This window comes from Pestalotiopsis fici, assembly GCF_000516985.1.
Source record: "Pestalotiopsis fici W106-1 unplaced genomic scaffold PFICI_Scf_1, whole genome shotgun sequence".
Lineage (NCBI taxonomy): Eukaryota > Fungi > Ascomycota > Sordariomycetes > Amphisphaeriales > Sporocadaceae > Pestalotiopsis > Pestalotiopsis fici.
The window spans coordinates 3,354,598-3,366,073 of record NW_006917091.1 but is presented as its reverse complement, the minus strand read 5'-3'; the positions used below and the strand labels follow the sequence as shown (position 1 = coordinate 3,366,073).

Below are 11,476 nucleotides of genomic sequence, written 5' to 3'. Positions count from 1 at the left end.
AAAAAAATCGAAGGCTTTATAAGGTTTACGAAATAAACGTTATTTTCGCTGCTTTTCGACTCGGCTATTATTTTTTACGTTATCGGCTAAAGCGCTTTAGCTAATAATAATAGCCTATTTTAATTATATAACGACGTTTAGTATTTTTTGCGCTTAATATTAATTTTAAATAAAAAACGATAAAGCGGCAAAATATTTATATTTAAATAGGCTTTAATATAATTTTCGATAATTGCGTTTTTAAAGCCGCCGGAAAAATAATAGCGTTTATAAAGCGGAAAATCGAAGATTTTTATTAATTTTTTAAAAATCGCCTAATTTTTTTTATAATTTAGCCTATAAATAATTATATTAAATATAGCCTTATAATCGGTAATTTTTAGCGTTAATACGATATTTATTAGTATTTTTAATAAAAATAATATTTATTTAAAATCTTTTACGTTAATTTACGAATAAAAACCTAAAATTAAAGGTAAAAGGCTTAAAATATATAGCTAAAAGTTTTAATTCGCGGCTATTATAAAGGATTATATATTTAAGGGTAATAGGGTATAATATAATAAAAAAAGGTTCTTTTTAGCTTAATTATTATAGATTTTAATTATGCAAAGGAAGCGTAAAAGTTTATAATTACTAATTTTGCTAAAGCGGACGGCACGAATATAAATAACCTTTAAACCAGGTATAAAATTCTTATTTTAATATTAAGCTACCTTAAAAAAATAATATAATAAAAGCCTAAATTAATAAATTATAAAGCCGCTTTATATATAGCGGGCTTAAATAATTCTGTTTATTAATAAATTATTTTAGTTATTTAAAATTATTTATAATTAAATTTTTTCGCGGTATTATTATTATTAATATTAATTTTTAATTTTATTTTTTATAGCGCTTTATTAAAGCTTTATAAAGCTATGCGCGAATATTTTATTAATAATATTTTTAATAATTTCGAGGCGGTCGGCCTCCGTAATTAAGCGTTTATTTTTATTATTAATATTGTTTTTTTATTTATTAAGCTTTTTTTTAAATTTAGTTATAAATATAATAAAAACCGGGCCGCGCTAGCTTTTTTGAGCCGGACGTTTTTTCGGCCGTAATCGGGAAATAGCTTTTATATATTTATTAAAAACTTTAAGGACTTCGGCGCGGTAATTATCGGTGCCGTTTTTATTATTACGGCTAAAAATAAATACGCTTATAAAAGCCGTTATAATAAAATATGTTTTTTTACGACGGCCGCGGCGATAGGGCTTTATATTATTTTCGTTTAATTGCACCGATTCGGCGTCGAGCTCGGCGCTTCGGAAATATTCGAAAATGCGTTATATAATGCCGCTTTTAAATTTTTTGGCTTTTAAATAATGTGGTTTAAAAATTCCGTTTTTATCGGTAAAATCTAGCATATTTTATTAATTCCTTTTATAAAAAACGATTATATCGCTTAAAATCCTAATTTAAATCGGGGCTATAAGCTTTGCTTATTATATAAAAATGCGTACGATTAACTCGGCTTTATAAGGGCTATTGCTTATTTTTTATATTACGACGCCGTATATTTTTGCCATTTTTTCGATTTTCCTAACTAATTTAATAAAAATATTAAAAAAATGCTTAAGGATAACGACCTCTTTGTTTTATTATAAAAGGCTAAAACGGATTATTATAATTTAATACGCAAAATATTACGGTTTAATTATTAAAAAATAAAATATTAGTAATAATTAATAATTAAAATAAACGCTAAATTTTAATTGCTTTATTTAAAAGGCTTTTAAGGGCTTTAAGGGATTTTTCCGTTTTTTTTATAATAGCTTCGGTCGTTGCTATATAAATAAATAGTATTAAAATTATAATATATTAGCTATTATAATTTTATATTAAAGCTCAGGCAACTTTATAAATAGATAATATAATATAATTAGCATTATGCTATATAAGCGTATAAAAACGTTATAAAAGATAACGTATGCTTTTTATTAATCGGATAGCTTTATTTCCGGTATAAAATTAGCTAAATTTTATATCCGATTATAATTTTAAACGATTAGCAAAAATAGCTAATTTTCGCTATTCGTAAAGCTATAACGGCTTTTTATTTTAATAATTACGAAATATATTATAATTATAATTTTATTATTTTTTTATTTTCGCGGCTTTTTTTTGCTTTTATTTTTTTTAAATTAAATTACGCTATTTAACGCGATCAGAACTAAATTAATAGGCTAGCTTTAAGTAATATTAACGATACGGCTACCCGTTATTTTAATAATAAAAGGTTTATTTTTATTTTTGCCTTTTTTATTTTTATGCTTAATTTTAAATTAGTATTTTTGTAAATAGTTTAAATTAATATTTTTATAAATAGCTTAAATTAATATTTTTAAAAATAGCTTAAATTAGTATTTTTAAAAATAGCTTAAATTAGGTTTATAAATATTATATATACGTCTACGGTTTTTAGCTTTTAATTTTATAGCTTTAGTAAAAGCCAGTAAAATTAGGGCAAGCTATATAATAATTTTATATAAGATCCGCTTTCGTCGGTTTTGCGTAATAGGTTTTAAAGATTTAATGCTGCTAATGCTGTTTTAACGGCGTAGCCGTAGAAATCGCTTACTTTTAACGAATTCCTTTTATACCGATAAGCTTTACGATTTTTAGGTTAATTAGGCCCGAAAATATAAAATTTATAGCATAAATAATAATTTTATTAATTACCAAAATATAATAATAAATTTATTAATCGATAAACGCTTTAGCTTAAATAGCGGCGCTTTTTAAACTAAAATTATAATATTATTTTAAAAGTGCAATATAAAATTATTATAAATAATTTATTAGCGTATAAAAAAGCGCGATAGTAATAAAAGGTTGGATTTTTTACGCGTTATTATATTTTTAAATTTCCGGGCTTTAATTTTAATAATTTTTTAGCTAATTCCCTTTTTCGCATTTTTTTCTATTGCCTTTATTTTTTACTTTTTTTGCGATTAATATTTATATAAAAAAACTAATTTTTAATAGCTTTATTTTTTTTCGATTTTTGCTTTTGCTATTTTATAGCTAGGTTTGGTTTATTTTTATTATTTGTTTTTATTTAATTTTACCGGTCCGTTATATTTTTTCCGGCTATAAAAATTATTATTATTTTTTTTTTATTTTTTTTTTAAAAAAGCCGCTTTTTAAACGGCTAATAAAATAATTACCTTAAAACGCTAACCGTTATTAACGAGCTAAAAAGGCTAAATATATTTAGGAATAATAATAGGTCTTTTTTTAAAATTTAAATTATCGCTATACGCGGTTTTTATAAAATATTTTTCGAAAAAAAAAAGCTCGAGGCGCTTACGCCTGGTGGTTTTTATATTTACGGAGTTGGATATAGCTATTATAACTGCTTATTTTAATTAGCTTGGTAATTTAAATAAAACGTTATTTAAAAATAAAGGTAAAACGATAACGGAAATTTTTATAATTACTAAAGGCTTTAATAATTTTAATCGCTTTTTATTTATTAAAAATAATAAAAGCGAATTTATTTTTATATTTCCTTTTAATAATATTAAAATATATTATAATCCTAATAGGTTTTTTTTTATTAACGGTAAATAATAATTAAATTATTAGCCCGATAATATAAACGTAAATATATTAAAGCAACGTTTACGGCTTTTTAAATTCGATTTCGCCGGTTTTACGCAGCTTATAACCTTAGGTTTCGTATTTATTACGGCTACGATTTCGGGTTTTATATTTATTACGGCTATTACGGTTACCGCGGCTATTACGGCCTAAAACTCCTAATTTTATAAAAAAAAGGGTTAAGTTATTAAGCGTATTATTAAATTTGCCGTTTTTATTAAGACCTTTTTGCCGGATTAATTTTTTAAAAAGGATTTGCGCTTAAAAGCTTTTAAACCGGAAATTAAAGCTAAGCTAACGGCCGTTAATAATTAGCAGCTTAAGCTTTAAAAAAATATCGAATATTTTTTTAATATTATAAAATAGGCTATTAAATTATTTAATTAGGTTATTAAATTATTTTAAAAGCTCGTATTAAATTAAGCTAAGCTTATAAAATATTTAAGCTAAAAGGTATTCGATAATAAATTTTAATAATTAGCGTTAGTATAATTTATATTAAACGTTAATTAAATTTATATAAAATATAATAATAAGCTTATAATTAAAATAATATTATTTTTAAATTTATTTATTTCGATAATTTTTATATTAATTATTAATATATATTAATATAGCTTTAAACCGCGTATTATATTATAAAATAAAATTAATTTTATTTTATAAGGCACCCGTAAGGGCCCGTTAGAATATATTATAGGCTTTTTTATTTAAATACCTTAGATTTTAATATTTACCCCGGAAATAAAATGCGATAAGCTATTATATATTTTACCCTATATTAATAATAATAAAAATAAATAAATTATTTTATTTCGAATATAAAAACTTTTAATATATATATTACCTTACGAGATATATAAATATGCATAATACGGCCGCCGCTTTCCTTAAATGGGCTGTGTCTCTCCTTTTGATATATTGTTTTATGATAAAAAATACTATTTTGGATGGGTTTTGCCCCGCTTATGTCTGCAGTGGGGTAACCATCTCAGGCGGGCATCGCTTAGATCTTGCAGAGACTTGGAGGTGATGATACCAATCATGCGGGCGTTCTCGAGCTGGGCACTTATGGCACCCGCAGCCTTGCGGTCCTTATCTCCTGTCTGATGCTGCAGCGTCATCAAAAGGTGCGTTGGTCGAATGAAAAATGGCGGTAAGATGCGTCAAAGTTCCAAGTTCCTTGTGGAAGAGGCTGTATGATATATCATCCGAGTTCGTCGTGGCCTCATTCGTCTGCAGTGATGCCATGACTCGAGGTTCCCGGCGAGGTTGCCTCACACCTTGAAGCATTTTGTAAAGGATTAATCTGGCTTGCCGGTAAGTCGAAAAAGGCGCAGTAGCGGTAAGAAGTCGGTAGCCTCGACATCTTCGCAGAGCTGAAGCTGTTCACCATCAAGGGTTTGGCGTGGTGACCGCCTCCACGGGGTATGGCCATCGAATTGCTCAGTTCACCGAACCAAGCTGATCTCATCCCACGCACAAAGAAGTACAAGCGAGCACGAATGAGACATGCCTTGGTACTGTACAAATGATGGGCAGATTGGGGGCCAATGGCAACATATTTCTAGGACTTGATCATTGGATTTTATTGGACTCAGCCCACAAGCCACCTGTCCAGAAGAGGCGATGATTGGAGCTGACCTTCCTTTCAATGCACAAGAGTGTCACGACCCCTCTAATCAGCCGGCTGCATCTTCTAAATATGAACGCAGCCTCTTCAGTCTCATCCTGCATTAATCCACTTGACCGGTTGACCACCCATTTCGATTCGCTCGAGGTTGCATTGCTATTTGGGGGGGTTGCTTGCATCTTCACCCTGTGTTACCACACTTTCAAATGACTGGTAGATCTAAGCTGCTCAATGTGCCCAGACCATATTTGCGACCAAGTGAACTGCACCGGTGTCGACTTTGGCCGTCCCGAGCGGTTATGAATGCAATGTCTCGCTATTCAAGCCACCCCCAATGGCTGCATTTCTCAACACTTTGCTTCTGTCGACTGACTCGTATTGTTGACAGAACAATCATCTTTTTCTGAAACATGCCGAGCGCTTCACCACGGTCTACTTGGAGCAGTTGGAGTAGCGGTCGTTCTAGCTGGTCCGAATTGTCTCTTGCGGTGCCAAATCTGCTCCACCTCCGCCGATCCCGACACGGTAGTACCGCCGGAACGAATAGATTGTCGAGTTCGGGCTCCAGCGACTACGGGACGCCAACCCAAACCATAGCGGCCGCGCGCATCGACGAGGCCAAACTTGAACGATTGCTTGACTACAAGTTTAACGGAGATTACACACTTCAAGTAAGAAGAGCTTTTACCATGAACATGCCCGTCTAGCGACAGGTGTCCAGCGCAAAGAGTAATGGCGCTACCATGGGCTGTTTGCGCTACTATATCGTCCGTGTCTGCCCAACCAAACCCCATTCCAGAGGGCCGCAAGAACAGTGCCTATCCCGAGCGACGGCTAGTCCTTTCGGTAATCAAACAGCCGTTGCCTCCGATAATGTCTCTTTGATTATATTCTTGCCTATTCCTTAATAACCACTATCCAAACATTGCCAACGTGGCAATCGTCACTTCAAAATAAAATGTTGCCAGATGCACACCAAATACAATATATCCACATCTCATTTGACATCATCTATCCACGTTATTTTACTATTGTCGATTCCTAGGTGACTACATGCAGATTCGATTGTTCTGACTCGCACAGATGCATTCAAATAAATACAAGTTGTACACGCCCAACGGCAAAAGGTTGACAAGGGAAGAGATTTTGGGATGTCACGATTATCGATAAATATGTATGATCAAAGGCGGGCACGTGTAAATACAGCGCTGTACGATAGCCACAAGACCATCGAGAGAAGTCGCGAAGATTTCTTCCAATTCACGTATTGTCATGGCATGATGAACCATCAGACAGTACGAGACCTTGCTAAGACGCCTCGAAAATCCTAGGCCGAAGATGAAGTTCCATACAACAGCATAGCCACCGACCACAAAAGCGGTGAGTGTCTTTGGGAGATACGCTAGAGTCCAGAAAACGCAGCAATGTCATGTGGAAGAATAAGAAACTTCCTGTACTACATACCTACGTGGCATTGCAAGGCATCTTGTGTCACTCTGCCTCCCCGGGCCAGTATGCGGTCTTGGCCGATCTTCAAGGTAGATGAAGAAGGGGGGACTGTGGGGCATGCAGCTGTACGATAAGAATGATAAATATTCGAAGCAGCCTTGCACATATTCTCAAAATTCCGCTCTGCCATTTCGCAATTTCCCATCCCTCTTTCACTCAATGCAGAGCTTTTGGATGCCTTTTCAATCGTCCCATTACATTGCCTGGTGCTGACCTCATATCGAGACTCGGCATGGACTCACCATACCCGCCTCTCTGTTCCGCGTGTCAACGCATATTCGATCCTGGCTCGTGTGAGCTCTGGCAATCAAGACACAATCAACATATTGATGAGTTACAAGGCTCGTACATGGTGTATCATTCAACATCACATCAAGAACGCGAACGTTCGAGGGCAGCAGGATGCTGGATTTGTGATAGTCTTGTCAATCAACCCAACTTTGAAGGCTTTAACGAAATTCTGTTCTACACAATTAAGCGCGATGGCGAGAACTCCCTTCTGTACAGAATCACATTCTATGGTGACGAACAGCTTCGAGTATTACCACAACTAAGACATAGTTTTCTTCAAATCATTGCTCGACGGACTGAACTGCCATCAAGCTTTTTTGACAATGCGGCGAAATCCAGGTCATGTGTCTCGACGGGCCAACCTGAGGTCTTGCAGCTGGCCTTGGACTGGCTCAAAATCTGTCAAGAGTCCCATCATTGTATGGCCCGACCGACGGATGGCTGGCATCCCAGTCGATTGCTCGATGTATCTCGTGACGACTCTGTACGTTTAGTGATTACAGCGGATGAGCAAACTGTTGGAAACTACGCCACATTGAGCTATTGCTGGGGCAAAGATCGTTTCCTAACGATGACACCAAACAATATTTCAGAGTTCAAGGCTGGCCGCTCGATCAAAGACTTCCCTTTAACCTTTCGAGAAGCCTTCACCGTAACAAAATCCCTCGGAATCAAATACTTGTGGATCGACAGCTACTGTATAATGCAAGGAGACAGCAACATAGCGCGCGATGACTGGGATCGTGAAGCACAACAGATGTGCAGCGTGTATACCAACTCTTTTCTGAATATTGGCTCTGCCCATTCTGATGGTCCCAAGTAAGCAGCTTCCTGTACAGCCTCTGCCCTGTTTTAGTCTGGCTTTGCTGCGGCGGTGTCGGATCAAGATCGGCAAATCATTGCTTGGTCTCTAAGAATCGACCGACAAAGGAATTGCTAACTAATGGTACTGTAGTGGCGGCCTCTTCCACAAACATGCTATAAGCGATTGGCAATATTTCATCAAGTGGCAGCCAACAAGTGATGACGATGAGCTGCTTCTCGAGCTGGAGGTTGACGGACCCAGCTTCAACGAGATATATAACTTTACTTCAAGGAGTTTGATGAGTTCCGTTATGTCAACTCGGGCTTGGATTGTCCAGGAGATTGTGTTGAGTCCTAGAATGCTCACTTTCACCGATGAGCAGCTTTACTGGCAATGCTCTGAGTCGCACGCCTGCGAAGCATTCCCACTTCAGACGTCCAACGGTATTGACCATACGAGGAGATGTAGTCCATTCTGGGTAATGGAATCTGGTCGCCAGTACCCTCCTTCTAACAACGGAAGTGCTTCTATTGAGCTGCGAAGATTGCGATCAAGATGGTTCCAAATCTTGGATTTGTACTTCAAAGCGAAATTATCATACCCAGAGAAAGACTTGCTCAAAGCATTAGACGGTATAGGACAACGATTCGCTCAGCTTACTGGCCAAGCTTATTGGGGTGGAATATTGGAAGGCACATTTCCACAAGCCTTGCTATGGGAGACACAGACAAACCACCACCGCGACAGCTACTGTGAGCTTGGACCATCGGGGCTCGCCCCTAGTTGGCATTGGGCATCCCATAAATCAGCTTCCTATTTTGAGAACCAAATGTACGAGCCAGATCCAACGTCGCAGGAGCTTGTGCTGGCCCACACATTCTTATGGGAGGACGGTATGCCCTTCGATTCAAAGACTGCAAAAGACGCCGCGCTCAACGTGCAAGGGCCCGCTTTGATATGCATAGGCAGGTTACTAAAGCTTAGATTAGCAGATCTCCATGAAAACGGTCATTTCCACCCAGGTTTGGTACAATATCCATTTGATTCCATCTCATTCAGCTCCATCGATGCGGGGAAGGTCGATGACTTCAAGAACGCCCGGCTAGGCGAGCTCAAATTCTTACCTCTCTTGATGACTTACGGGAAAATCATAGAAGGGGTGGTAATCTGTACCGACAAACACGGGTTCAGCAAACGAGTTGGTTATGTGAAACTGATGGGTGAGTCACGAAACGGTGATGCTTTTCAACGGGAGTTGTTGCAGGAAAAGCCGCGTTTGATATTCATTGAGTGATCGGCTCGATTTCACTGGTAGCCTAGGTATTCAGCCGAAACTGGTCAATCTGGCGTGATTGAGGAGACGTTGTCCAAATTTGATCTAATACAGATTATAAATTTGACTATACAAGTGCTATTCTGGCATGAATCCCAAACGCCAACATGATATGCAGAGATGGGATATCTAAGAAAACTCGAACACCAACGCCGTCATCTACTTTCTCTCTCCCCAAAAGACCCATCATGCTATCGAAAACAAATATCTCATTACAACCAGGCAATCAACCCATCTAGCGCTGCAAGTGGTCCAATGTGAGCAACGTAGCAATCGGGCCGCACCAAAACGTAGCCAGGCTTGCTTCCAAATCCGTAGACCCGGTGCGCCTCGCCATCAACATCTGTCCAGCCCGCCATTTGCTGCTTCTCACCACCAGCAAAGACGGTGTGGACCTTGGTCCGGGTGTGGCTGGCCTCGAGGAACTTTGCCTCGGCGCGGTGCAAATCGCCCTCGGTAGCCGCATCGGGTCCGGTACCAGAAAAGAGTACAAGATGGTGACTACCCGGCGTCAAGAGGTCCTGGAGGTACTGCTCGTCGCCCTCGGGACCCCGGAGGCTCGCCTCGGGGGCGCGGAACCCGCCCAGGACAGGGCCCGTGAAACCGGCAGCGGTGCCGACAATGGAGCTGCGGCGGTACTTGACGCCAAACTGGGTCATGAACTTGAGGCCGTTGAGCACGCGCTGGGGGCTGCTGGTCATCCACGGCAGGACCCAGGGCAGGATGAGGTTGCGCAGAAACAAGAAGACGGGGTTCTGCGACGACGCAAAGCTAAACATGCGGTCGCTGTTGCGCAAGAGGTACTCGCCGACGCGGTGGCGCTCCTCATTGTACGTGTCCAGGAACGCCTCGGGTTTCTCGCCCTTGAGCACGGCGGCTAGCTTCCAGCCCAGGTTGATGGCGTCTTGGATGCCCGTGTTCATGCCCTGGCCGCCGGCGGGGGAGTGGATGTGGGCGGCGTCGCCGGCGAGCAGGAGGCGGCCCTCGCGGTAGTTGCTGGCAATGCGGTGGTGCAGGTGGAACGCGGCGATCCATCTGGGGTCTGATGCTACTGCCGTCCCTGGGAAGACCTTGTTGAGGAACTTTTGAAAGTCCTCGAGGGACAGATCTTTTTCGCTAGGCTGGTTCGGCCGCGAGACAATGAGACGTGAATATCCTCCTTGCATGGGAAGAATGTTCATGACGCCTTGGTCCATGCAAAAATAGGCTCGGTCGTTGGGATACGGCTCCGACTTGAGGCGCACGTCGGCGAGGATAAACTCTTGCTGATACGCGTCTCCGTCAAAGGTGATGGACTTGGCCGCGTGCCGCACGCTGCTGTGCGCGCCGTCTGCGCCGACGACGTACTTGGCTCGGATGGTCTCCTCCTTGCCGTCTTGCGAGGTGAGCACAACTGTAACCCCCTCGGCGTCTGGCGTAATGGTCTTGGCCTCGATACCCATTTCAATCGTGATGCCTTGCTTTGCCAGCAACGAGTCGAGATACTCTTCGCTATCAGCTTGCGATATCACCACGGGCTTGAGGAATTGCGTCGTAGTGATTCCTTTCCAGTCCGAGCTCATGTCCGTGACCCATTGGCCCTTGACTGCAAAAGTAGTGACACGGGCCGAGAAGCCGCGGTCGAGAAGTTCTTGGACCTTGCCATAGCGATTCAACAGCTCCTGTGTCCTGGGTTGTACCACGAGGGCGCGGCTGTATGGTGAGCGCTCAGCAGCTTTGTTGATGATTCTAAAGGGGATTTGCTGAGCGGATAGCTCGAGGGCTAGCGTTTGGCCTGTTGGTCCTCCACCAACAATGAGAACGTCGACATTTGTCATGGCAAATATTCGAAGTGAGTATATAGGTGGAAATGATAATGTAAGTGTCTAGCCAATAAACTCGCTGGTCAATTGGTGCTTGAAGGATAATTGAGTTTTGATATGGAATGTGTCTCAACTGTGTTGATAGTGTTTGATGCTTTGCCACGGGAATGTTTGGCAAAGTGAGTGCAGTTCCACATGTTTATATATATTCTATCAAGGAGTCTCGTTGTTTTCTTATTATCTTGGCAGCTTTGACTTTTCAATCTCGGGTCCGACGCCACACGAATGGTCGTCCCCGTGGAATTGTCGTGCTCCGTCTCAGCTCAGCGCAGAAACGGCGTTCGCGAGCAACAGGAATGTTGCGACTGTCCAGAGACTATGGCCCCGTCGCGGCACAGCTCCGTCCGCTTAAGCTGACATGCCTTAGTCAACTGGATCCGCTGCCAGCAGCT

At 39.6% G+C, this 11,476-nt stretch overlaps 2 protein-coding genes across 2 annotated transcripts; one reads left to right on the top strand and one right to left on the bottom strand.

The window, feature by feature from the left end:
• Positions 1 to 7,025: 7,025 nt before the first annotated feature.
• PFICI_01032 (uncharacterized protein) lies at positions 7,026 to 9,183 on the top strand (the record flags this gene model as incomplete). The annotated part of the gene is made up of 3 exons (XM_007829613.1): positions 7,026 to 7,086; positions 7,135 to 7,903; positions 8,040 to 9,183. 3 exons carry the CDS (start codon positions 7,026 to 7,028, stop codon positions 9,181 to 9,183), a joined length of 1,974 nt encoding a protein of 657 aa, XP_007827804.1.
• Positions 9,184 to 9,434: 251 nt separating this feature from the next.
• On the bottom strand, positions 9,435 to 11,039 carry PFICI_01031 (uncharacterized protein; the record flags this gene model as incomplete). Its single annotated transcript, XM_007829612.1, has 1 exon — positions 9,435 to 11,039. One exon carries the CDS (start codon positions 11,037 to 11,039, stop codon positions 9,435 to 9,437), a length of 1,605 nt encoding a protein of 534 aa, XP_007827803.1.
• Between the last annotated feature and the right edge of the window lie 437 nt (positions 11,040 to 11,476).